General features: G+C 44.0%; 2 protein-coding genes across 3 annotated transcripts in view; one reads left to right on the plus strand and one right to left on the minus strand.

Moving 5' to 3' along the window:
* The window catches only part of LOC143324223 (proprotein convertase subtilisin/kexin type 4-like), a 165,259-nt gene extending 158,351 nt beyond the window's left edge, over positions 1 to 6,908 (minus strand). Inside the window, exon 1 of one of the 2 annotated variants that reach the window (XM_076736541.1) lies at positions 6,605 to 6,908. The gene's annotated coding sequence lies outside the window, so the exon portion shown is untranslated. Of the gene's footprint in view, positions 1 to 380; positions 493 to 6,604 lie in introns of those variants that run through there. The other variant, XM_076736542.1, reaches the window with a different exon arrangement.
* mms22l (MMS22-like, DNA repair protein) lies at positions 5,447 to 25,658 on the plus strand. Its single transcript, XM_076736540.1, has 26 exons — positions 5,447 to 5,491; positions 8,409 to 8,588; positions 8,900 to 9,025; positions 9,215 to 9,267; positions 9,916 to 10,003; positions 10,137 to 10,314; positions 10,585 to 10,678; positions 11,038 to 11,168; positions 11,571 to 11,684; positions 11,769 to 11,945; positions 12,632 to 12,694; positions 12,800 to 12,919; positions 13,225 to 13,460; positions 15,573 to 15,789; positions 15,914 to 16,203; positions 19,998 to 20,179; positions 20,551 to 20,701; positions 21,995 to 22,134; positions 22,402 to 22,538; positions 22,799 to 22,955; positions 23,116 to 23,261; positions 23,441 to 23,652; positions 23,859 to 24,025; positions 24,616 to 24,712; positions 24,895 to 25,062; positions 25,268 to 25,658. The coding sequence occupies exons 2-26, from the start codon at positions 8,416 to 8,418 to the stop codon at positions 25,341 to 25,343; spliced, it is 3,693 nt and encodes a 1,230-aa protein (XP_076592655.1). The 5' UTR covers positions 5,447 to 5,491; positions 8,409 to 8,415; the 3' UTR covers positions 25,344 to 25,658.
* Positions 25,659 to 26,444: the final 786 nt, after the last annotated feature.

Raw genomic sequence — 26,444 nt, forward strand, 5'->3', positions numbered from 1 at the left:
AACTATTACAATAACCCAAAGAGTTGCCCAGTAATTTTTCAGCTATACATACATCAGATATCATTTTCCTTCTGAAAGGCAACAGCATTCAGCAGCTCACCGAATATGCTCTCTCTATTGGTTCTCCATAACGAAGTCTAAAAACTGACATTAGAAATATCTTTATTAGAAAAACACAAAACACCTACGGTTTTAAATATTACCATAACACTCCAAATACCATCTAACCACACTAATGAGTTTATAGAGTGTGGGATTCAGCATCTCAGCGCAAAGTATTGAACATTGGCAATTGTGAAACAATTTGCCCACAGCCACCTCCTCTGTACTTCTGCATGAAATCCACAGTGGCTGCCACCTACAGCATGTGAACCACCCACCTGTAGCCACAGAGAGTGAAACGTCCAGGAGAAATCTTTCACCCAGTGCGATGAAAGCTAGCACTCTGGCATCAGGGGCCCCAAGCGAGACAACACACTCGCTCCAGTTCCCAACCCACACGTTTAATCTCCTGGCCTTGATGCAAATGCTTCTGAGAGCAGAAAAACAGCGGCGCTCTCATTGTGTGAACTAACTTCCCTCTTTAAGCAAAACAGGAACTTTATCAGTCTTTTCTTCATGCCTGCACTTTCCTGTGAACGATGATGGAACAAAAAGTTGTCACCTCACTCTTCTCGGTATCTGCTCAACAAGAAAAACACGCAGTGCGCTGTTGGAAGAAGGCAGTATTGAAGAACATTACTTTTTAACTCCCACTCCCTCCCCCAGATTATGAAAATAACTGTTGATCCATGAAGTTGGTCAATTTGTTTATGGTATGTACATTAATTTGTATAGAATGTAATTTGGAAAGCAGTGATGTAAATTGTGCATACATACAGCTCCTAAAAACTACAAGGCTGCATCTAATTAGATTCACTGATTAGTCAGTCGTCAGAAAGTTATGTTACTATATCGCTAATCATTGACGTTTAAGTCAGAAATGCTCAATTCTGTGGCTACAGCACCTAAAATATGTTTTTGTCAGTTTTCAATTATATCAAACTAAACATTTTCGCTTGATGGGACAAAAGATGCTATCTGAAAATGAACAGTAAAACTGCAAACTTGAAGATTAAGATCTCTCACTCTCTATATAAGCCTGTCTGTATGTCTCTTCAAAAGCCAAGTGTCTCCTCCTGCAGCGTTTTCGCCCCAAACAACAAACAGTGCAGCTGACCACCATTTAAAGTCTACATCATCATTCAGCTCCAATCTCTCACGCCACTGATTGAAATCGATAACCTCACTTGGGGCCCGGGCCCCAGCCAATCCCGCTGAGGCGCAGGCCCGGCAGCGTGCACCCCACCCAGCGAGGAGTGGGCCTCGGGCAGAGATGAAGTGGGCAGGGAGAGAGGGAGGGAGAAAGGAGAGCACATGAGACTGGAGTACAGGAGAGCCACATTGAACAGTGTCAGGGCCTCGGGGCCTACTGGGACGCTGATAAAGTACCTGGACATTTTTATAGACAAACTACTTATTTCCGTCCTCATATCGCTTGGGAAGACTGATAACTTTATATTCCTCTCAGGCAGAGGAATGAAAGGAGGGGGGGCCCTTTCAGGAGTTTAATTGATCAAACTGTAGCCACAAGGGTTTTTTTCTGGAGATAAAAGGGACTAGCACTCTCCCCTGTACAATACAGAGATCTTTTAGGAAGCAGACCCAATGAAAAAAAGAGAATGTAACTCATTATGCAAAGTCATTACAGGACTCTGACTATACTCCTTAAAGAGGGGGAGTTAATGGTGTGGAGTTGTATCGTTCAGGATTTACAGAGGTCAAACCACCGGTCATAGGATAACATTATTTTACAATGTCCAGATTATAACTCCAACCTAACTTATAGATGGCTGTTTTAAAGTCAAACTGAAATACCGTGGCTATTTTCACTGTGGCAACGGTGAAATATCATTTTATTGCTGCTCACATGGGGATTTGGAAGGACATGAGGACCAAGCAGTGCGGATCCTTTAACTGGAGTCCAAGCCTCCGTGTTAGCATGTGTTCCCACCAGAGCACATAAAATGTGCGTCTCACCAAACAAGACAATAACACAGTAAAATCAATATATCTTTATTGTTTTAACTGTGTTTACTGTCAGTAAAATCACACATCAGCAGCAATATAATACAAGTAACTGAAATCTTCAGTTAATCCCAGATAGTTTCTTGCTGTTTGTTCATCATAGTTTTTTTTTTATATCTTTTAGTTTGCCAAAAGCTGATCTATAACGTTGTCTAGGAGCATTAACTCAAATTCAGAGTGGAGGGGAAGTCCAGTGTCAGTAATAATCTGCCAAGCTTTCCTGTCGACGTACAATTCTCTCCTCTGTTCTAACAACTCAAATTGTTTTTGCTTGCATCGGTCAGGCTAACATACCAGACTGAGACGTTGCAATGCAGAAGTGTCCTTGAGCAAAGTACTAATGCAGTATTCACGTCTTATTATTCAGATAACCACAAGCAGCTAAGTCAGAAAAAACACTCACATCAGCCAGAGATATTGGGAATTTCTGACAGCCACAATATTTCTATATTGGTGAAAAGAGCTACAGAAGCGTCAAAAACACAGCTGCAAAGCAACCATCGCTGGCAGTTCCAACTACAGTACCAGTAAAAAGTGGTGGGTATACCGCAACAAAAAATGTTGTCAGCAGCAATTACAGCTTGACAACGACGTCTCATGCTGTTCACAAGTCGACTTATTGTCTGCTGAGGCATGGCATCCCACTCTTCTTGAAGGGCGGCCCTCAGGTCATTGAGGTTCTGGGGTACAGAGTTACGAGCCTCTACACAGCGGCTCAGCTGATCCCATTGGTTTACTTTGGGATTCAGGCCTGGAGAAAGTGCAGGCCACTCCATTTGAGGTACCCCAGTCTCCAGCAGCCGTTCCCTAATGATGCGACCTCGATGAGCTGGAACATTGTTGTCCATGAAAATGAAATTAGGCCTGTGTTATTCATGCAGGGGCACAATGACTGGATTAATGACGTTATTCAGTTAGTATGGGCTTGTCACTGTGTCATTCACAAAGTGTAGGGCAGTTCTGTATTGACTAGACACACCTGCCCACACTGTAACACCACCAAAGGCTCGTCTGGTGACAACAGTGGCTCATGCATAGCGCTCTCCTTGACATCACTGGCGGCCATCATTTCTGCTCAACATGGATCGGCTTTCATCAGAGAACAGCACGGAGGTCCACTGCTCCCTCGTCCAGCATAAATGCTCCCTGGCCCAAGCGAGACGATGACGCCTCTGCCTGGTGGTGTGGTCAGGTACCCTTGCAGGTCGCCTAGCACGCAGACCAGTGAAGCAGTCATCAGTGTGGGATGTGGCCAAAGGACATCCACTTCTATGCCTTTCTGTGACTCTTCCAGTCTGTCTGTATCTCTGTTGCAGCCTTCTGATAACACTCTGTGACACTCTAAGCTCAGTGGCCACTTCCCTCTGAGAACATCCTCTTTGAAGCCTCGTAATGGCGAGGTACTGTTGATCAGTTGTTAGGTGTCGTCTTGGTCTCATGATGTCAAAATGTGAACAGCAAGATGAAAAGGACTGTTTAAATACCAATTCTAATTGCACCAGGAAAGTTATTGGTCGATTCATGGATCAAACACCTGTTGTGAATTTTGCCGTTCAGCTCCTTGTTAGAGAACGGCAAGTTGTGGAAAAAATAATGAAACAGTACAGAGAAGGTCAAATTAAGTTCACCTGTAGAGGTTATAGTGCATGTTAGGTTCATCCTGAAACTTCACCCGAAAGTCCAGTTTTAGCTGCTCTGCACTGGCTTCCTGTAACATTCAGGATTGATTTTAAGGTCCTCCTCCTCGTATACAAAGCCCTTAATGGACGAGGACCAAGCGACACAGCTATATCCCCTCTTCACTATTTGCCTTAATGAACACTACGATCATCTGCTGCTGGTTTGTCGGACCTTTCAGGAAACATCCGAAAGAAAACTGGGGATGCAGCCTTCGTCAATAACACACCAAAGCTCTGGAACACACTACCTACAGATATCAGGGAAGCAGAACGCTGAATATTTTCAAAGGAAGCTAAAAACTTATCTCGTCACTTTAGCCTCTCACTGGTTTTGACTTCCTGATACAGGCCTATAATGTCTGCACTTTGCCTCGCACTGCTGCACTTTTGCTAAATTGTTGTAGTTTACTTGATTGTATGCGTTTCTAACTTTATTTCATCACTGTTATTCAGTGGTTTTATTTTCATCTTATGTTGTGCATTCTCTTCATTTTCATCCTTATCCTACCTGATCTTTATTTTTATTATCAAGTGGGTTTTATTCTCCAGCTCATTTTACATTCATCTTCTATTTCTATATTTCTTTTTTATGTGAAGCACTTGGTGCATGTGATTACATTGTTGGAAAGCACTTTGAACTGCATTTCTTGTATGAAAAGTGCTATACAAATAAAGTTTATTAATATATTACCTTCTGAAGCTGGTTGAGAGAATGCTAATATTGTACAAAGACATAATCAAAGCAAAAGGTGGCTACTTTGAAGAATCTAAAATAGAAAACATATTTTGCTTTGTTTACACTTTTATGCTCACTGCATGATTCCATATGTGTTATTTCATAGCTTTGATGTCTCTGGTATTAATCTACGCTGTGGAAAATAATAAAAAAAAAGAAAAAGTGCATCTGATTTTTGACTGGTAAAACAAATCCAGTATTAGCACGAATAGAACTGATCGATCTAATTTGAAAGGAGGCATACAGCACATTGTTTGTTTGTATCTGGTTTCACTTGTTACTTTTATTTCAGCAAAATTGGTTAATTTAAGATCAACACCTGCACTGGCTGGTGTAGTTCCATGAAGACAGCTAGCAGAATGGGCTGTGTTTAAGTACCAATATTTCAGGCAAGCTCGCTTTGCCTCACAGTCCTCTGATGTGCACCCTGAAACAATCATTGCTGTGGACATCCATGGACATGTCCCTTTAGGGTTATCAGCTGTCCTGTATCGTCCCATACATTGGGCTGTCACATACAGGAGGGAAAAAAAAAAGTTTGGCATCTGCAAATACAGATAAACCTGCAAGAAAGAAAAGACTGCGGCGCTACAAACAACGAGAAGCAAAAAGGAGGTGGGTTAAGCCTGTCTGCGCTAACTCAACTGAAGTCTTCTGCACTTTATGTCGTGGGGAATTCTCAGAGATGAGAATGACCGAACTCAGCATGCTTCCAAAGATATGCACAGGAAGGCCACATTAGCTAAAAGTGCAAGATATATTGGAGCATTCTCCATGACACCCAACCAGACTCAGATGCCTTTGTAGAGACGATTTCCTCTCTGATGTCGATTAAGTGGTCAGACACAGATGCAGATCAAAATGAACAGACTTCACTCTGGTTGTGCAAAAGGATAGAGGACAGCCCGAAACAGAGCAGCAAGAACAACCCATGGAAAAAGTAGACCTGGTGAGTCATGCCCCTCTTTTCCTCTTCTGCATTTCACGTTTTGTTTGTTTGTTTGTTTGCTGTACGGGTCCAAATTGTGATTTCTTTGATCATTTATTTTGAGGTTTATTCGCATAGGCTTACGTAATGATACAGTTTCAGTAAAGCCATAGACTAAATGGAAATGTTTGCCTTTGCAATAAGAATATGAACATAAACTGTGTATTTGCACAACACAGTACCCACACCGCCATGGCACCATGCACCGGACAAAAGGCATCCAGTGCCAGTGGCACAAATCCACACAGGTACTACCTCATGTGCCAGTGGCACAGTGCCACCTTTTCTCCCTTATCTGATAGTGAGAAAGTTGGCAACCCTACATCCATCACATCTTAAAGGGAAATTGGTAATGTGGAAAGTTAAATAGGAAATGCTGCTTGGCTTAAGTATGTCTAAAGCTCTATATTTCTTATTAAACTCTTTTTAATCAGTTAATCAGCTGTGTTATTCCTGACTTGTCTGATTATTCCACTGTCTTTTTTGAGTTTCACAGAAATCACAGGCATTGCTAATAATATGAATAGTGGTTTCATTCCATTTAGGTGTACCAGCCCGAGGTATGTACATGCACTTCTGTGGGTATATGTTTTTGACTATCATTATATTTTAAGGGGGAGGATTTTCAACAGATGTTGCCTCTCCAGTAGTCTGTCAGTGGTTACCTATAGGTTAGCTACAGTAATTCCTTTACACACAGTTTGTTAAGTTTATCAGGAAGCCTCAAAAGGCTGCAAGTCATCACAACGTCGCGTCATTACCTAAACATATTAAAGTCCGATTGCATCCATTATAGGCAAAGCCTTTCATATTGGTGCTAATACATAAGGATGAGGTGGATTTCTTGAGAGAACATCCAGAGAATAATATGAATCAAGTTTCCAGTCATCAAATTTTAAGTCCTAAATCCTGAATTGGGGTTTGACAGACAAGAAAGTCCAACCTGCATCAAAACCTGGAAACGAGGCGACATCTGAGGGCGAGGGGAGGGGTGGGGAATGAAACAGGTTCAGATCTCACTCCCTCCAAGTAGAAAGGATTGAATGTAGCGTAGGAACAGAAAAACGCATTTACCTTTCCAATCGAGGCGACAGAGCCTTCACACAGACGGACTGCCGCCTGTTGGAAGGAGAGCGGCGGGTCGATGAATCGTGAAGACAAAAATCTCCCGACGCGTCCATTTTTATTGTCTCCACCGACTGCTGGTCATAAAATGTGCAAAGCAGAGCATGCAAAACGCCGCATCTATCGTGCATCTCCTCTCTTGACACGTCAAACGTGCAGAAATAACTGTCGACAAAACGAGCACATCCACGGCGTGTGGCAGAAGGGGGGATTTTGTAAAGATGTGAGAATGCATTAGAATGCAAGAAATGGTGTGATGGCGAGAGGGACTGTTGGGAGAGAGATCTGCATATGGAAATTAGGGTTAGCGTGGATAAAATTCCACTTAAACTGCTGCATTATTTTTGTATTCATTTGGTTGGGACCCCTGCAGTGACTACGGGGACGAAAAGTCACCTTTGACATAGCTCAGCTTATTAGAAAAGTCATAGCATGGAGCAGGAGCTTTGGTTCAGTGCATAAAGGCCTTTTATTAGCAACGGAAGAGTCTGCTGAAAGATGTTTTAGTGATAGCAAGTTAGACATTTTCGACACATTGAGCAGCATATGTCGCGTGCGTTTCTTTAGACCTATACCTGATAGCTTCGGTGAAAATTAAACTACGACTACGCCTCCAAATTTAACCAAATAGACATTTTTAAACTTATTAAATTACTTTAAGTCTGGTGAGGTTACAAACAGAGCTCAGACCTGTCACTTGTATATAGAAGAAAGAGAAATAAAGATGTTGAAACAAGGGCGAGACGACTGGACAAAAGTAAACAGGACAGCAACACACAAGCTGAAGAAATAATGCGACGAAGGAAACGTGTTGCAGGGAAACCTCTTGTTGTCTCTCGAGCGATACAAGTAGACCACGCCCATTGTGAAACTTCAGACCAATCATCGGGCGAGGAGCAATGGCGCGCATGCGTGCTGTGGGCGCGCGGGATTGACTGAAACCCCAAACAACGGAGTAATGACAGGAACGTAATCTTTATACTTTGCTTTAATTTGACAGAAAATTACAGCATATAAGAAGCGGAAATATAACTTAAGGTTTGTCAGTGTTTCAATAACGTCTTTCTCCCTGGAGGTGCTTCCGTGTTTCGTTTTCCTGTGAGAAATGTTGCTGTTTCAGTTAACTATCGCTAAATGTGCATTTGACATTAAGCAGATACTAGCTAGCAACTGGAGAGTTAATGTTAGTTAACACGAACATAATGATGATGTCGCTTTATCTACCGGTAAACAAACACACCGTAGAGGGAAGTAATGTAAACCTTTGTAGCTGCTGCGAGTAGTTCTACACATGTAAGGTGTATGTGAGAAGTATCGTTGCGTGCTATCTGTGTGGACATTAACGTTAACGTGACTGACTGATGCTAGTTTGGAAGCAAGGCAACATCAGTTACCAGATTTTGAAGGTTAACATTCGTTTGTACCAGTGAAACATCATGTTTGTCTGATAGACAGCTGTTTGATTAACACAATACTTAAGGTTACACAGTGTTGTCGTGCAACTTTATTATGTGTATTTTAATGTAGCAGTACCTTAAGATATGTAAGTTTATAATGATAGCTAAGTTATATTTAATGCTACTTTAAACATTATTTTATGTATGCTTAGATTTAATCTGCTTTCATGTTGCACCGTATGTGAATGCCTGCTACTTTCGTCTGTGTCTGCTGCACCATGTTGCCTCTGTTTTGAGTAACAATCTTGTAATGTCTCATCATGTTTTTGTGATTAAAGGTGATACTGATTCTGCAGAGGCACCATGGCAGATGACTTCAGCCAATCCCTCACCCCACCAGTCTCTCCCTTCGCATCAGGCAGCCTGTGTGAGCTGATTGCAGCCCAACCACCATGCTTCTGCTGCTCTGAAACAAAGGAGGACCCCACTGGAGCACTCTCCACGGAGGGATACACTGCGAGAGGCTCCCTGAAACGGTACAGTCACTGTCAGTTCACCATTATCACAAAAAAACATTTTCCCACTTGGAGGTCAACCATTTTCACTGTACGTATTTTGTCCCAGAGAAATGGTGCCAGTGTTGACAGCAACATCTGTGAATTACCCCGAATAACTGGGTCATTTTTCTGCAAACACACACTCCGATGATTTTTTCCAAAGGTCAATTTTGGATTTTTTCAACACAACAACTGAAATCCAAGTCACCTCCATTGTAACGGGGTGACAGCAGATGTCTCAGTGGCAGAATAACCTCAGTAAATAAAGTCTTAACTGATCGTACCTACAGGCTGCTGCTGCGTCTTGACCCAGCCCCTGCAGAGTATGAGACAGACACTGTGGAGATCTTTGGCTTCCCCTGGGTTACAGAGACAGCACTGGTGGAATCAACAAAGCTACTCTTTGGTCTGTTCAGGTAAGCCAAGATGTAAAACAGATCTCAGTTAAGTGTCCTTTAAAATAAATGCACTTTTAATGTTAATTAATGTTGCTACAATCACCCTAATCTGATGTTTTTTGTTTTGTTTTTTGTTTTTTTAAATTTAGACCTAATTTATTTTGAAACCCTGTCCCCTGGTCTTATTTGGTGTTTGTTTTATTTCAGACAAAAGGTTTACAGGCTGGAGACCTTGGTGCAGTCCAGCTCACATGACTTTGGTAAGATATGTAATCCATATCTGGCAAATCATCAGTCTTAGTTTTTCAGTCAATATCATCAAGTCAAATAATGATTATGGTGTAAACAGGAGAAAACAGGAGGAAAAAATGATTATGATCCTTTCGATGTCTCAAATTATAAACTTGAAATCATGTTGGCTGAAGGTTGAACCCAAGACCTTTAAGTTGAAGGGCAGTTGGTCTAACCAGTGAGCCACAGCGTCAGCCAGGAAGATTGCTCTGCACAAGGCAGCATTTGCCAAAGGAGAAGTCTCACTAGCCAAAGACCATACACATACAACAAACAGCACATTTGTACAAGGTGATTAGTGTGATTTTAAAATGACGCTGCATAGCCCAATAATGCTGCACATTTTCAAGTTTGAATTTGGTTTCTATATTGTATGTATGTGCATCTGGTTGACCAAAAAGAGCTGGGATGAATAATAAAGATTTAACTGTGAGTGTAAATGTGTGCTTTGCTGAAGTGAGCGCAGTAATTAATAAGCTGTTCCAAAAAATGAATTTAATATAAATGCATTGTTCAGCTCAATTCTAGTGTCTTAGTCATGTCTGGTATCTGATACAGTGGGCATGCTTTATGTAAGATTCAGGAACACTGCCCACAACATCCCTCATGTGTTGTAGGTCAAGCAGGCAACCTCCACTATGAAGCAGAGGACCTCAGACAGCAGTGCGTTTCCTTTCTTCAGTATGTCAAAGTCTTCCTGCACAGGTAATTCAATGTATTTACTGTCAGCAGTGGTCCTACTAACTTAAATGTTTTTATCTATATGTTATAATGTCATGTGTTTGTCAACTTTTACTGCATGTTTTTTTGACATGCATGTCCTTTTGTATCTGTTCAGGTACCTGGAACCGTCCAGCTCCCTGGATGGAGGTCACTCACACCCCTATGAGGAGCTGGAGGCTCAGCTCCCCTCTGCTCTTCTGGAGGAGTTGTTTGGCATCACTCTTCTCATAGGACGGCTCAAAGACCTGCCTGCCAACGTTCAGGCTGCCTTCACTATATCTAACCAGGGAAAGGTGAGTGTGATGAATAGGCATCAGCTGCAGTTGTAACAGAGATAGACCTTTGAAACAGGCACAACAATAGTGTGGATGGTAATTGTAATGTTTGTAATTGTATTTAAGCTTTACAGAACAAAGGAAATATGAGGAATGACTTCTATGACCTCAGTTTTCTTCACAGCCCTTAACTAAGAGTTTCCATCACCCAGAACCTCTTTGCTATAACTTGAGGAAGTATCAGTTGATTTTTCTACTTGAACTTGGTGCTCTGTACTCCTCCCACAGATTTTTCCTCCCTCTTGGCATTTGTTACACCTTCATCTTGACATCCACTGGTCAGTCTTGGAGATCCTTCACCTCCTCGGTCACAAGATGCACGGTCTGTGTCCAATCATAGCAAGATCATGCTTAGACAGGAAATTGAAGCTAAAGATATTGAAATGTGAGCTGGGACTTGTGTTATGTTTTAGTTTAGAGGTACTCTAATTGTGCCTCTAGTATTGGATATCCACTCCATTGGAAAGCTGCATAATAACATGAAAGTGTGAAATTGTTGCATAGATTCTTCTACAGAGACATATTCTCTCTTCTTACAAGCCAGTTAAAAGGATTGTACACTGACTGGTTTGTGACATCTAAGAACCAGCAGTGCGGGCAATAATCCTCTGACTTGCAGCTCATAGTGAGTCATTATCATCGAAACAGGCTTTGTGTAATTTTACCTGTTCTTTCCTCCAGGTCAGGTGGTGTACGCCCACCAGTTTGTGAACCTTACGGGAGAGAACCTGACTGATACCAGTCTGTTTGAAGAGCACCTGTGCAGTCTGCTGTGTGACCTCACTGGTCTGGCCATAGGCAAATACAGCAAGGTGGGCGGCTGGCCACAACACATTACCTCGACATGTTTCAGTGGTATTTCTAGGTTGTTTTTTTTAGCTGGAAAAAGCTGCTATCCTGGTATTGAATATGCTCATTACCACATTCAGTACTGGACTGAAACGGCAGAGAGCAAATGCCCAATCTGAATTTTTCTTCTGACATGCCAACAAAATGTTCCCAGAATATTATTATTTTAGGGTGGACAAGACTCAAACAGCATCAGTACTAGATGATAATGACAATAATAAAAAAACATAATTTTTCATGCTGACTAATTTGAGTATTGCAAAATTGAATCAAACTCATAATCTTCATGTCAGTAATGGACCCCATGCATTTATCTAGAATAGAGCTGCATTTGGGGGCTGACTATGTTAAATGTTGATTTCTAGGTGAGGCCTACAGAGGCACTGAGCAGCCATCACTACCTCTGCTCCTGCACCAAAGAGCTGTGGGTCCTGCTCATGCACCTTCTGGAATACAGGAATAAAGCGTTGCACACACAGGTAACACAAATACACACATGTTCATAATCACACATTGAAATATGGCTGTTCATACGAAGTTAATCAACATGTGCTTTCCTCTAGTCTTTCTGGAGCTACATGAGCTCGTTGTTGAGGCCTCTGGTGTCAGGGAAGCCAGCAGCAGAGCAGTTCACTGGCCTCCCCACACACTGTAAGGATCCTCTGGGATTCACGTGGTGGATGGTCACTCATTTAGCAATGTTAGGCCAGTACTGTCGTAATGGCACACTGCAGGACGAGGTAAGAGACTCACAATATTGACACCTTAAGATGTTGCACTGCAAAATAACCTGGGCATAAAAATTAAAGTGTTTCCCAGTGTTACCACGGGGAAATACAGAGAGATGTATTTCTGACTGGTAAGTCTGGTAATTCTTTTTCAGCGGCTTTTTGTTTAACTGAAGTTTTTTGTTTTTTGTTTTTTTTTTTGGCTCACTGTACATAGCTTAAAAGTCTTAAAGATGCTTTGTTTTGATAATGTTAACTTGTTTTCGTATTTGTTCTACTGAAAATGTACATAGGTGCATATAATGCATCCAGGTAGTGCAGTGTGAAGACAGAAATCCTTCACAGAAGTTGAATATTTGAAGACATTTTTCCTCTCATCCAAGAGGCTTCTGCAGTTCTAAAATAAGTCTTGAGAACTAATTTGTGTTGACACTTTAATAAGAAAAAAAATGGTGCCAAAACTAGACACATTAGTGAAAAGAGAAAAATTACATGGCTGACAGATGTTGACAGAGTCTCTGCATTATCTATAGCAGGTCCTCTGACAGCAGGGCTTGTCTACTTGAGTCTTAAATATGAGCTCAGGTGACACATTGACTTTTCACCAGTTATTCCCATATTTACAGTATGATTAAAAAGGAATAAAGGTGTTCAATATAGTTTTTGAATGCATCATCTTATTTTATCTGTGCTCACAGAAACATCTGGGGGATAATTGGACTTTTGTGGAGGAGCTGCTCAAGTTAACCTGTCACCCCAAGGTCAGCACTGCTTCTAGTTCCTAGTTACATAATTATACAATAGGTTTCATATTTTCGAAGTAAATTAAGCAGCTTGTGCGTGCGTCTGTGTGTGTCTAATAACAGGGAGGTCTAGCAGAGGAGCAGATCAGGATGCATGTCCACTGCTGTCTCAGTCTGTGTCTGCTGTGGGAACCAAGCACCAGCGCTGTCTCCACCCTCTGGGATTACTACAGCAAGAATCTGGTGAGGATAAATGTTCAGAGAAAACAAAGAAATGAAACAAAGTGGTGACTGGTGGATAAAAGTTGCTCAGACTTGATATGTTGCCTCATTTTAAGCATATCTACTACAATCAGACCACCTTTAGCTTCCTTTCATAATATGAATGAACCTTAGCACCACCTTTTGAGATATGTCATATTCTTTCATGTCTTTGCCTTCCCTTTGTTTTTAAGAATTTTGTTCTAATTGGCAACAATAAAGACAAAGCGTGCAATCATTTTTTCAAGACCTGTACAGTCACATTATCTTTTGTCCTTCCACCCCAGTGCGCTCCATTCACTGTGCCCTGGCTTGGGATGTCTGGCATGGGCACTTTGTACAAGACGCCTCTGGCTCTGTTGGAGCAGGCCCGCAGCTGCTGCTCCCCCTCTCACCTCCGCTCTCCAGGACACACCCAGCTCTACCGCTCAGCCAACTCCTTCCACATCTTCCTTCGAGTGCTGGCCCTGTGCCTCGCCCAGGACAGGGCTGGTGGAGTCCCGCAGAGACAGATCAAAGGAAGGTAAGGATGGATAGACGGCTGGGAGGCTTTGCAGTTCTCACTCCTTCACATTCACTTCCACCATGAAAAGCAGGTTTCACAGCGAGGCAGTTGACTCAACAAAATATTATATATAGTTTTTTGGAGGAAAAGAAGATAAAAGGAAAACCATGGAGCAAAAGCTGTGAGAAATGATTACTAATCAGGACTAGGCTTTGTAAGATTCTCTCTTCCCCTTGATCTTCTAATGTGTGCTGTGTTCAGTGTGCTGTTTGGATTTGTGTGCGTGTATGTAGGTGCATACTTGCATGAATACACAAACAACATGTGTGTTTGCACACTAGCATGCATTTCAGCCTTGTTTGTGTGCGTGCCAGGTGCACCACAGTCTCCCTGTGCATCTTTGATATTTACTCAGGCCCCCCAGTGGAGCAGGTGTCTCAGGAGTCAACCACCTGCTCTTCAGCACAGACCAGAGCCAAGGAGCCTCCTACTGATACACAGACACCACATACACACACACACACACACACACACACACGCTGCACCTGCTCCCGAGAGCAGTGACATGGTTTCAGAGTGTGTGAGGCCATTGGATGGTGGGAGAGTGTGCCTTTGTGAAGTAAAATAAGAAAGAAGAGAGGTAAGATAACAAGCTCATGTGCACATCAGAACCGAGCGATGGACCATCCCATATCCCCGGCCGGCTGGGCGCCAGAGAGAGGCAGCCGTAGATAAATCCGCCTAATGACTTCCCTCTGTCTGGAATGTGCTCAGTAGCACTGCAGACATGGGGGCTAATTAGCTAACGAGCGTGGCGGTTAATTCGCCTTAACGAAGCTGTGTTGGTTTCCAACATGGATAGAGAGGGGAGCTTGGGTGGTGGGGAGTGGGGAGATGTGGGTGGTAGGAAGTTTGGCAACAGCCAGACTGGGCTGGGACAGGTCCAGATCCCCACCCCCCCACCCCCCTCACCACTACCTCCTCCCCCTCAGGAGGCGTGAGGCGTGCCGGCTCTATCACTACAACGTTTCGGCAGCGTTCCTACTCCTGGCTGGGCTCAGCGGGACACCCGCGACGAGCATGTTGATCTCCAGTGCCGGGAGTTAGGAGCATCTGCTCGCCTCCGGAAAAAAAAGCTGTCCGGAATAAACAAACAGACAGGCAGGTTGGGAGAACACAGAAAATCCCCACTGCTGCCTCCCAGCGTGCTGCTTATATCCCTGTTACATATTACCCATTCATCTATTTAAATCTCCCTCCCCTCACACTCTGACTGCATGCTTGGCCACCTTCTCCTTTTATAGTCCTCCGTGGGTGTAACTAAGCTGATTTCGGTGTTAACCTGGTCTTTCTCTGTTCCTCTCCCATTTTCTCCACTCCTTTGTATCAGTCATACTTCTTACGCCGAGTTTGTCTTGGGATGCTCGCTGTTTGTGTTTTGACCCAAACAGCAGCTCCAGCCTTCTGTGTTTTCCTGCCGGGCGAGCAAACAGCAAGCTGTATGTGTGGCAATGCATGTGAGTGTGCAGTTTTATTGATCTCTCTCTGGTGTTGCAGTAAATTGGTTTGGCTGTAGAGAGAGGGACCAAGCGCCTACTGCTGTGTGTCTGAGTGTCTCTGACATTTAACATGATCTTTAAAGGCATTTCTCCACAGTGCCCGCAGGATCTAACAGCGTGCTGGGTGAGAGAACCACCCAGCACGCTGTTAGATCCTGCTTACTCCCTCTCTTGCGTTTTCTTTCTCTCTCTCCCACATACACATACACACACATAGGCTGGGCAGCCCGGCCTCTCCCCTGGAGCTGAGAGGGTGATGGAGGCAGGTGGTGTGCTGCACGGCGGGGGTGGAAAGTTCAGTTAGTCAGCATTTAAAGTCAGGGGTTTCAGAACAACAAATCACCTCTGAGGAGTTGGTCAGTGGAAGTTAAGAAAAATTTAAATTGGATGAAAAAAACAATTGGATCATTTTGTTGCCTTGTTAAGTGATACTGTATAGAGAAGATATTGTAATCTTGATCATGACCCTGTCTCACTTTTTCTTCCAGCTGACCATTGTGCCACATGGAAAAAACATAATAATAATTATAGTTGGTCTCTTTCTGCCTCTATTGTTCTCTTCTGCTTGCAGGATTTATTCCAAATTCTCCTCAAAGAAGATGCAGGATCTGTCTGAGGCAGGCCTCATGAACTTCCTGTTGCTGTTTCTGGTGGTGGCCCGGCAGGTAGAGCTGGAGGATGTGGCCAGTAGAGCCACTGAGCTTCTTGCCTTCCTTCCCACTAAATGCCCCCCGGGCCACCGCACGCTGGTCTGGAGGGGACAGCTATCGCTGCTGTTGTTGTTCCAGGTAAGTTTGTTCATCAGAAATGTAATCTGGAAGTGTGTTGTGGGACATACAAGAAAGGCTTTAATCAACATACAAATTCCACCAGTTCAAGATTTTTTTTGACATCATCTGATATTTTTTCCAGGAGAGGGGTCTGGATGTTGGTGCACAGGCTAGCTGTCTGGCCTCCTCCTTTAATCATACAGCCAAAGAGTTCTACAATAAGACCACAGAGGTCTCTCGCAAACTGGCCCTCTGGGAGCCCCTCGGCTCATACCTGGAGGGTGTGGCTGAGGTGTTCGAGACCAGCACCAGTCTCAGCCTGTCGGAGGAAAAGCTGCTCAACGAAGGGTTTGATTGGTTGTTGCCTGCTTGCCGCCTATCAGAGCTGAATTCTGTCCTGGGCTTTCTACAGATTGTCCTCGCCCAGCTCAGGTGAGACAGCTGCCATAAATACTCGCCAGCTCCCAGGTATCTCTTACTTTCTCTCAGTTTCTGTCATTCCTTCTTTTCACTGATAGCTGCTCCCTCACAGATAGTGGACACATTCAGACAAATGTTTTCTGGCCTAGGCCAAGCTAAGCTTTTATTAAAATCAGATAAGTGGCTACAGCAGAGGGGAGTGATCTCCTCTGCTCTTCCCAGCCCAGCCCAGAGTCCGCTCACTTGTCATACTGACAATAGGCAGCTTGTGCTGTCAGTAGCAAAGAGTGTCTGTAAAGACCCTGTGTTGCGTTGAGGCCCCTGTCTCAGTAGACCTAGTGGCCCCCAGGTCACCCTCACCAGGTGCTGGTGGAGCTCTGAGTAGAGTTACAGGCCCAAGGGACCCTCCATGGACCCTCCTGTCGTCATGGGGACGGCAGCAGTGCTGTGGGCATGTTGAGAGACTATGGTCAGTAGGGCGTCAGGACGGGTTCAGCTGTAGGACACGGGTGTTCATTACAGGATCGACCCCAGCTGAAGGTCAGAGAGCCACAGCTGAAACAGTGTCTGTTTATGTGGGGAGGTAAAGGTGGGAACAGAAGTAACAGCAGATACAAATCAGGTGAGACTACAAGTCCGTGTGTATATTCTCAGTAAAATCTGCTGTTAAAGAGTTGAATGTCACCTTTGCAATAATCCTGTACTTTCCTATAAGCCTTACAGCAAGTAGTTCATAATATGCGTGAAATTGCCCAAAGTAAGTACTTATAAACTTTTTGAATCCTCACTTAGCCTGACATCTACAAAATGCGATTGACATCACGTCTAAATGTAGTTATATATGCAGTGTGAACACACCTGTGCTATAGAAGCCAAGGGCTTTGACTGCACTTGGTTTCTGAGTGTCATTTAAACATGTTTAGTACCGGTGCTCATACAGTACCTGAGTTTCTGTAGCAATACCAGAACAATACCAGTTTTTCTACAAAGCCCTTATTTTTATTTAACAGAAGAAGCCAAATCTAAACATAAGAACCTGTACAAGAGCATTTTTTTTTAAATACAGTTCTGTCTAAATATACCAATGTTACTATAAACCAGCACTGATTTCTTTTTGTTGTCCTCTTTGGGCCAGCGGCAGAAGCTGTAAACACAATGTTACACAATGCATATTCGGTCATGTGTTTGGTTACCTGGCCAATGCAAACTCAAAATTCACCTTCCTTTAACCTCTGTTTTGGTCTTCACCAACTCCTGAGGGAAATATTTGGCTCTTTAGCTACTAAATGCGCTTTTAATGTTTACCATCTGGTCACTAATGTTGTATTGGTTTTCACGTTATCATTTGGCGCTGGCCAGGTAGCAGACAGTGGATTTCTCAGAGCTATGTTGCTGAAATCGGCAGCCAACAGCTGCTGGAAATGATACTGTTGAGGGCGGGGAGAGTGAACCACAACAGTGAAGTTACTGATTGGAAAGCCAAAACAATGGAAATGCTCCACAGAACTGAAGGAAACTGTAGAGTTGGGTGATAATTATCTGTTGGTTCAACACGAGCGGCAACTCTCACATTACATATATAGTCATTTCATCCATCGTTAATAAGAAACTATTGATTTGAACAGCTTTAAATCAGAAACTGTGGTACTCATTGGCATTTGGCGTAGTCCTGATAATTTACTTATGCTGCAGACACATCGAGTTAGCCCAACATTTCTCAATATACATGTAGTTTCTGACAGTTTTTACATCCCTAAAAATATATTGTGTTCATCTGGAGTTTTACAAAGCACTGAAAGTATTACGGCCACTTTATACCTACGCTGCTTGCAAAAGGTTAATAAATGAGCTGAAATACTAGAATAAGGACACTGTAAAGTTAAGTGTTGCCGAGCCCTCCACACTGATTCATGTAGGTGTATGATTGCTTTAATTCTCCAGTGTCTATGTTCCACTCCTCTCCACCCTACACACACGCACACGCGCTAACGTACACCTGCCCACACACCAAAAGCGAAACACTAACCCACGTGTGCTCCTCTCTTATTTCAGTGCCGAGCTCCCATAACATGATATCTCGTTAGCTTTGCTAATTCCCAAACTTCCCATCTCAGGTCTTGGGGTTGGAGGGCACACATTTGCACATTAATGGCCAAGGAGAGAGAGAAGAGAACTCCCAGAGGCCCTCTGTGTTATGGCCCAGACCACACTGACCCATTTAACCAAATAAAAAAGTACCATGCTCTCTCTTTCAAATCCGTCCCGCCAAATTAAACATAATTCTTCGGCCTGGCAATTCTCAGTATCTCTTTTTGATTAATGCCTTTTCTGTGACACAATTAATGGGCAATTATGTAGCCTGGCAAATTTAGCCTGTGCATCATTATGTCTACTGAGAGCTGTGTGGAATCTGCACACATTAAGAGAATTATACTGCCAATGGCTGAGGCAGTGGAGGGTCCGAACATTCACTCTTGATAGCCATCGCCATGGTGCTGAGGCAAGAAGCCAGTCCCAGGCATAATTCCTCAGTTTTATTCCTTCCCATGACCCTCTGCTGTGGGAGGGGTAGAGGTGTCGCTGGTTGATGAGGTGAGCTAGCATTGGCGCACCGCGTTGGATCCCTTTTCGGTACAAACAATTAATCCCTGTCTCATTGGCTTGAAAAAATACAAGCCTCCCTGTGAAACGTTTTCCTTTGTGAGCATTAAGACCTTTTACCGGATATTGAGCCTCTCTTTTCAAAGTCAAGGACAATTACTGTTAGGTTACTTATGAGAAATTTGGAAACAGTTACACTTATGCATTTTGATAGAGATGCAAGGACAATGTTAAACAGAGTGGACATGAAGTAAGATCAGCTTGTGCCTTGGTCTGTGTTTGATGTGTCTCTGTCATTGTTAGGATGCAGTATTTTATTCTGTGCATCTATATGTTGGATGCAGCAGGAGGAGGGGTTAAACGGGGTCCCTAATGGTGTGTTGGCGTTGAGTGTGTGTGCGCGTTTGTGTGTACACATTGTAAGAAGCTGCAGTGAGGAGGATTAAGTGGGGTCTCAGACGATGTCTTGTACAATGAGGGTTGATGGGTGTGAAAGGCCCATTCCGCAGTAGTAACGAGGCTAATGAATTCAGACTCTAATCGATTGTCTCAGCTCTCTCTGGATTAGATGCAACCTTGCTGGAAGGGAAGGCACTGCTGAGGTGTGTGCATGTATATGTGTGCCATAGCAGCAGACTAGAGTGCATGGTTGAGAATGGGATTGGGGGTTGGGGGGGGGGTTGGTTCCTTTCCTCCTTCCCCAGCACACCTCGACCCAGCTTCCCCACACCCCCATCCAGGCGAACGAGGGGGACAGGAGGATCATCTCCAGTCTAAATGAGATTACAGCTCCTTCAGCTGCTTATCTGGGCTAATGCCAGCCACTGTGGGGCTGCTGTAGCGGCTGGGGCCAGGGCCAGGGATGAGCCAGAAGAGCCAAAGTATAGTCTGTGTACAGGGGATCAGCATTAGACTCCACTCTATGCCTATAATATCCTCCTCTCCTTCCCCACCTCTACCTCCACCCTGCTCTGCTCCACACTGCAGCGCACCGTCGCACCCAGTAATCCCCCAGGAGAGAAGAGAGGAAAAACACATAAAGAAGGAGTGAAAGGCAGAAACGGGGGAGCAAAAGGATTTGAGAAAGTAGAGGGTGGAGTTGGAGGGTGTGGGTGTTGTACACAAGAGGGAGTGTTATGTTTGGATTTTTCATCGGATAGATTTGTTTATCTGCTTTCTTTGTGTGTGTGTCTGTGTCCTTTCAGACGGGTCCATCAGCGCAGTGTCCAGTCAGCACCCACCTTGTCTTGGGCTCCTGCTACCACCAGTGTGGTGAAAGAGCGCCACCTAGCGGTAGCAGCAGCACTGTGGGCACACTTCTTCCCCTTCCTGCGCAGCCTACGCCTCTCTCAGACCCCTCCAGCACAGCTGGCAGATGCTGCTGCAGGTCAGTGATGCCCACTCGGAGGAAAAAGACACTGAGTGGAGGGAAGAACGGGCTGGAGGAAGACAGGGTGGGCCAGAGGCAGAAAAGAGTTTTGGACAAGAGTTCAACAGAAATGGATTTGTAATGGCCGGCACTGATCATTTTAGTTAATGCCACCATTTTACATGAAAGCAGAGAATTTGAATGGCAGTTTGCCAGATAGAAGAACATTAGTAGTTAGGGATGAGGATAAGACAATTTGGGATATAAAGATTGAGAGAACATGTTTAAAAAAAAGCATCTAGACACATGCTTATACTTATTAGACTGCATCTGCATCTAACAACTTTCTATTAATTCAGACAAAAATGAAATCATTTCCTCTTCCTCAGGCTTCACCCTGTTGGCCTTTGATCTGCCCAGCTCTGCCCCCCAGGACCTTCAGCCTAACCCAGTCCAGTCCATCATGCAATGCTTCGGCTGGGACGACATGGTTCATCCACCTCTGGTGACTCGCTACCTTCCACATCTGCTCCAAAACGGGTACAGTCAGCCTTTAAGATCCATCCCTCATGCTTATATCTCAATCACAAAGTGTATTTATCACATCGCTCCTGATGGGAAGACATCAGGTCAGTCAGATGGGGATGATGTACACTTCTGTACCTGTCAGCTATCAGGCTTCATCATGGTCGACACCGCTTGACAAACTTGTTTTTCGTCAAATCCTGTGGGTATATTTGGTGCTATCTAATTAATAAATTAGACAGTGAGTGTCCTTGGTGTTATCAAAATAGGTTTAATGAGGAAAACAGAATACAAAATGTTGCACACCTTCAGAATTGCACTCAAGGGTCTAAAAAAACGTGACTATTTCACCCTCAAAGGTCCTCTCCAGACAGTGCCAAGTGATATTAGGTGTTCAGTGCTACGCCTGAATATAAAGCCTGAACAAGGACACTCCTTGTATTCATTGTTTAGAAGTGCCTACCAAACCTCATTCACTGCTGTCTGAGCTGTTAGCATTATATAACTAAGAAAATGAAGTAATGAATTCATTCATGTGAAAATTGTTTTAAAGTACCACACCTTAGAAATGTTCTCCTCCCTCTGTCCTTGTCCCAGAAGAAATCTGGTGGGAAGAGGCATTTTTGTGGTCAGAGACAAGTGGAAGTGTGTTTGAGATTTCTGACTTGGTATAAATATTCTCCTGTCCCCATCTCTTCTATCCATCGATAAGACAAAAACATATGATCACTCCAGGCAGCACGATGAGGCCTAAAATGTGAATTTTAACACTGACGTTAAATCTAGGGTTGGTAATGTGCTTTAGAAGCATTTTTATGGTAGATTTGTTGAAATTCTCTTAACATCTGACAGCAATCAATGCCTCAAATGCTCTGACAAAAAAAAAAAAAAAAGTGGAAGAAATCTGCTTTCTGTGGTTGTCGCGGGACCGTAATAAACCCGTCCAGTCGATTCACTCGGGTCTACCTGTGCACAGTACCTGCCTACCTGCAGACACTCTGCCCAGGCACTCATAACTTATAATTTATGTATTTTTTAAATGAACTGGTGCTCTCATCACTTCTTCTCCTCAACGCTCTCTTGTGAGTAGCATGAGTTGTATCCTTTCAAATTTTAGCTGACTCTTGCTGGTTTCTCCAGCATTACCAACCCCAGCCTCAATGTTAAGTGTGCATATATGCAGGAACTTGCCACTCACGTATTGAGTGCTTGCTGTCTTCACACCTTCATCAGTAGCACATCAACAACTGTGTAGAACTACACACTTTACATTTGGGTGAAATGATCCTCTATCTCTGTCTTTTCCAGTGAGCTGGTGTCCTCTCTAAGCAGTCATTCTGCTGTTGTTGTGTCGGGTTCAGCGCAAAGCATGTCAGTGAGGTCCTGGTTCCGCTGTGTTCTGCAGCAGCACCTTCACAAGAGCTCGGATGGGTCTGACAGCAGGACGGGTAAATGAGTCTACAGTGTGATAAATATGTAACTATCTGTTGTACACAAGGCAAAATCTACTTAGATATGTATGTGTATGTCTGCAATATCATGAACAATTTTTTGCACCGACAACAGATTTTAGAAATGTTCCTGCACTCAAATGCGGATCCTCAAGCTTTGTGACTCTAACACTTCTCAGAATTGAAAGGATTTTGTGGAGAAAAGTCTTATAACAGATTCTTTCTTATTGAAATACCTTGTGCTTGTGTCCTCGTTGCTTCCAGGCCGGGCCGCGGAGGATCAGTTGTGTGAACTGACCCGGCTTGTGCTGAGGCTTCCTGAGGTGGACAGTCTTTTCCAGAGAGCGGGCCTGCAGCCCACCAAGCTAGAGCCCACTTCAGTCCTGGAGATGTTTGTAAAGGTACACTGTGGTCTGTTAATGGCGTCAACAAACATAAACTCTGTACCTTTGTGTAGCTGGAGTAAATTAGTCTTGGATTAAGTGGATTAAGTGCTAAAAGATATATTAAGTGAGACATTGCCAGCTGTTCCTGAGATGTTCCCTTGTCTGTAGTTTATGCATTTAGGACCTACAGTACATATCTCGTCTCTCCTACAGCAGCCTGTCCTTACAAGCAAACATTTCCATGAATTTCTTTTCTTATCTCTTCGTGGTGTCAGGCTGTAGGCAGCGTGTACAGTGGATTGCAGCTTTTGTCTGAGCGTTCAGCCATGGTTACCAGAGCCCTGGACTACATTGGTGACATTCTGAAGTACATTAAACCCTCTCTTGTCAGCAAGAACCAAGAGGGACTGCAGCTGTCCTATTGGGTTGTTGGTAGGTGCAGAGCCCATATACTTCCGACACATTCCACAACAGACAGAGCTTCAGAGCTACTTTCTGTCTTTCTTTTTACAGTGTGGAGCGAGTCACTGAGATTACTAAGGAGTCATCACAGCTGTGAATCTGACTCTGTGAGTGTCTCCATTTGATTCAGGTTGCATTGTGAAGCATTGGAGCCCCCTGCTGGCCACATCTAAAGCCCAGCAGCTGTTGTTTCGCATTGTGGATGGACTGCTGCTCCCCCACAACCTCACGCAGCAGGACAAAGCACTCAGGGACAGCCTGCCGCTGTATCTACAGGTCAGGGCAAACACATATGTAGTACTCTGAATCACAAACATGTGGACAGTTAGGACACACGGTTGCTTCAAATGTACTATGAAAGAGACCTGAAACCCTTTCATCACTCATAATCATAATTACACACATGTAATTTGTTCACATTTCCATTGTGACGCCTTAAATTTACCCTCCTGCAGGGTCTCTCAGTGGCTTCCAGCATGTCTCAGTCTCAGGGGGTCTACCTGAAGAAGCAGCTCCGCTCTGTTACACACAGATATCTGGACCATTTCCTTCCTGCCTCACCTTCCATGGGCGTCATTGCCAACCACCCAGTGCTTCTGAGCGCCTGTGAGGCCAACCCAAGCACCCGGGGAGCAGCACTGAGGAAGACCATTCTGGAGGTGCTCTGGTAGGTCTCTAGAACTGGGATGTTGTTTGCCATTCGTGGCCCCCCAGCCACCTATCTTTGACATCAATTTCGTACCCAGGTTGTGTTTGGATATATAATAGCTTAGATTTCACATTTATTTGTTTGTCCAAAAACATATTTCTAAATCTGTACAATTCTTCTTCAGAACTGAACGTTACTGGAAATGTCCCTGTCCTGTTTTACAGTGAGAGATTCCTGCAGTTCAAAGGTCACGCCCCTCCGCCCCGGCTAGCATCGGTCCTGATGTTCCTCTTGGAGCTTCTGAGACGAAACGGTGACTCGGACCCCGCCCTCCTCACTCTGCCCGTCCCCTCTCTGCTGCGCTGTGTGATGCTGGTCAACGAACCGCAGGGTGAGATCATGTTTGTGCATATGCAGAGAATAATCTGAGGTTTGTAAATGCAGCTTTTCTACATTGAGTGACAATGCATTCCAGATTTTGATATAGAGGGCATCGTTTGGCTCACCTATTGCGGCCCTGACTGGTCGTCAGAATAGCCTTGTCTATCGATCTGGGGCTCAGCATTTCCCAGTGGAAGAAACAAACTGAGCGACATAACTTATCCAGAGAACCACATCTCTCTGAGCTCCACCAGGCCACCTTCTCATGAGTGGGAAGGAGGATATGCTGTGGTGTCAGCCCAGTTTTTCTCTCCATTCCCTGATGCTCACGCTCCAGCCAGTCATGACTGACATCATGTTCTTATGAGTTCTTCAAAAATAAATGTGAGCAGGCCTGCATTTGTTGCAGCTTCACTTCAATATCAGCTCAATAAATGCTGTAATCACAGTATTTACTATCAGCAAGATGGTTGCAAACACATCCCTCATGCTTAGAATTTTCATCAGGCGTCACTGTGAGGGAAATTTATACAGAAACACATTCTGACAATCAAGTTTGTTTGTAGTAATCAGTGAAGGGCTGTTGTTTTTTGTGTGCAGTGAGGAAGACGAGCACAGAGTCCTTACAGCTCGTGGTGGAGCGATGTGCTGCTGCCTCCACGGAGGGACCGTGCGACCAGATGATCACTGTCTTACGGTAATTGACAATAACGTCAAAACGGACAAATATCTGCACGTACATTAGAGCTGTGCGCCGTTCACAGGATGCACAAAGCCTGATATCAGCGTCGTAGTCACAGAGTAGAATTATCTGTATTTCATTACTGCCTATTTTCTACTCCATGGTTTTTACTGCTTGTGTAATCCCAATGCTCCCAGGTCGTTTGTGGAGGAGAATGAGGGAGTCTATGACAGGCAGGTATACGGCGTTCTGGAGACAGTGGCTGTTTTAGATCCCTCTGTGGTTCAAGCTCTCCTTCCCAACCTGTCTGTCAGCCTGAGAAACACTGAACACAAGAGAGGACTGGGCAAGAACATCGCCTTGAGGTGAGAAAGCACATGAATCACATCCCGCAAGACACACAGACTGTATTCACGGCTATTAAAACTATTTTTAAGTTGTCTAGACAATGAGCAGGTGTTATGTACTGAAGTGGAAATGTTCTGTAGCTGTGTGCTTTTTTTTTTTTTTTTTTTTTTTTTTTTTTTAATGTGTCCACTAATGTGACTGCTCTGTCTCTCTGTGTAACAGGAGTGCATATAGGAAGTTGCTGTGCCTCCTTGGGGAGAGTGGGCTGGCAGAAATAACCAGTTTGGAAGCAGACTGAAGCTTTTTTTTTTTTTTTTTCAAAGGAGCAGCTCCAGGACCTGTCGCCAGCTCCAAGAACCACTTGTTAATCCAACCAAACTTCTTTTTGCTTTTCTGATATGTGGTTATCAGCAGTGGTGCCTTACAGGGGTGTCTTACAAAATGGATTTAGTGTATTAAGAGCTTCCATTGTTCTTCATGTGTGAGTCTGCTGTTCCGATCATGGACTATGTGCCTAATGTCACCAGCTTGTATATAATGTACATATTGTAAAGAAAGGGCAGATACATTGTTAATGGGATTAATTGTGACATTAAATATGCGCTCATCGCCGTCTGCACCTTTTCTTTTCAGCTGTATGGTGAGAAAAGTGAGGAATGTGAGCGCAGACTATTTGTGCTCATACCATCAGGTGCTGGATCTGTCTCTACTCGGCTGGCACTCTGAATTACAGATTTGATGACAGTCGTGGGCGAGCCCAAAGAGTTCAGTTGCAGAAAAAAAGAGTAAAGGAGAGGAGTACTGTTTGTTCCAATTCTCTCTCTCGCCTTTCCAAGTCGCAGCAATCTCTTGCAATCCGGCTTTAGTTTGCACCTAATCACATGAAGTCTCACTCCTGTCTCCCACAATCACCAAGTCCCATTTTCTGTCATTGCTAGTCATTTTCCAGCCTCATCAAACTGCAGTGCATCCCCCGAGCAGCTTTCTGCTGCACGGCATTCCTTTCTCAGCAGTTTCACGTGTCCGAATAACAAAACTGTACCATTGCTTTCAACTTTGCCAATGAAAGGTTTACCGGAGTTCTTGCTCACTTAAACATATGTAGCCTCGTGAATAAGGTTAATGAGATAACCAGAATGTGCTCGTCACACATTATTCATGTCTGAAACGCACCTGGGCGACACTTCGGATGGCTCTGAGCTGACTGGTGACGGATAGAAGAGATGGGGACGAATGTGGTGGTGTTGCATTTTATATTCAGGCTCAGCTGCTAATGGGGTCCCTATACAGGATAAAGAGGTGGTTGGACAAGCAAAAGACAAAATTAATTAGTGTTTGTTATCTTTTGCTGCTAAATAATTCACCTTCTTCCCATCATAGCTATTAACAGACCATATAA

The sequence above is a fragment of the Chaetodon auriga genome, chromosome 8 (genome assembly GCF_051107435.1).
Source record: "Chaetodon auriga isolate fChaAug3 chromosome 8, fChaAug3.hap1, whole genome shotgun sequence".
Lineage (NCBI taxonomy): Eukaryota > Metazoa > Chordata > Actinopteri > Chaetodontiformes > Chaetodontidae > Chaetodon > Chaetodon auriga.

Bases quoted from the DNA above. Each gene is read 5' to 3' on its own strand.
- mms22l (XM_076736540.1), top strand. From the start codon at position 8,416: ATGGCAGATGACTTCAGCCAATCCCTCACCCCACCAGTCTCTCCCTTC. The intron at 10,004-10,136 runs GTAATTCAATGT...GTATCTGTTCAG, and splicing joins GTCAAAGTCTTCCTGCACAG to GTACCTGGAACCGTCCAGCT. The intron at 15,790-15,913 runs GTAAGTTTGTTC...TATTTTTTCCAG, and splicing joins CGCTGCTGTTGTTGTTCCAG to GAGAGGGGTCTGGATGTTGG.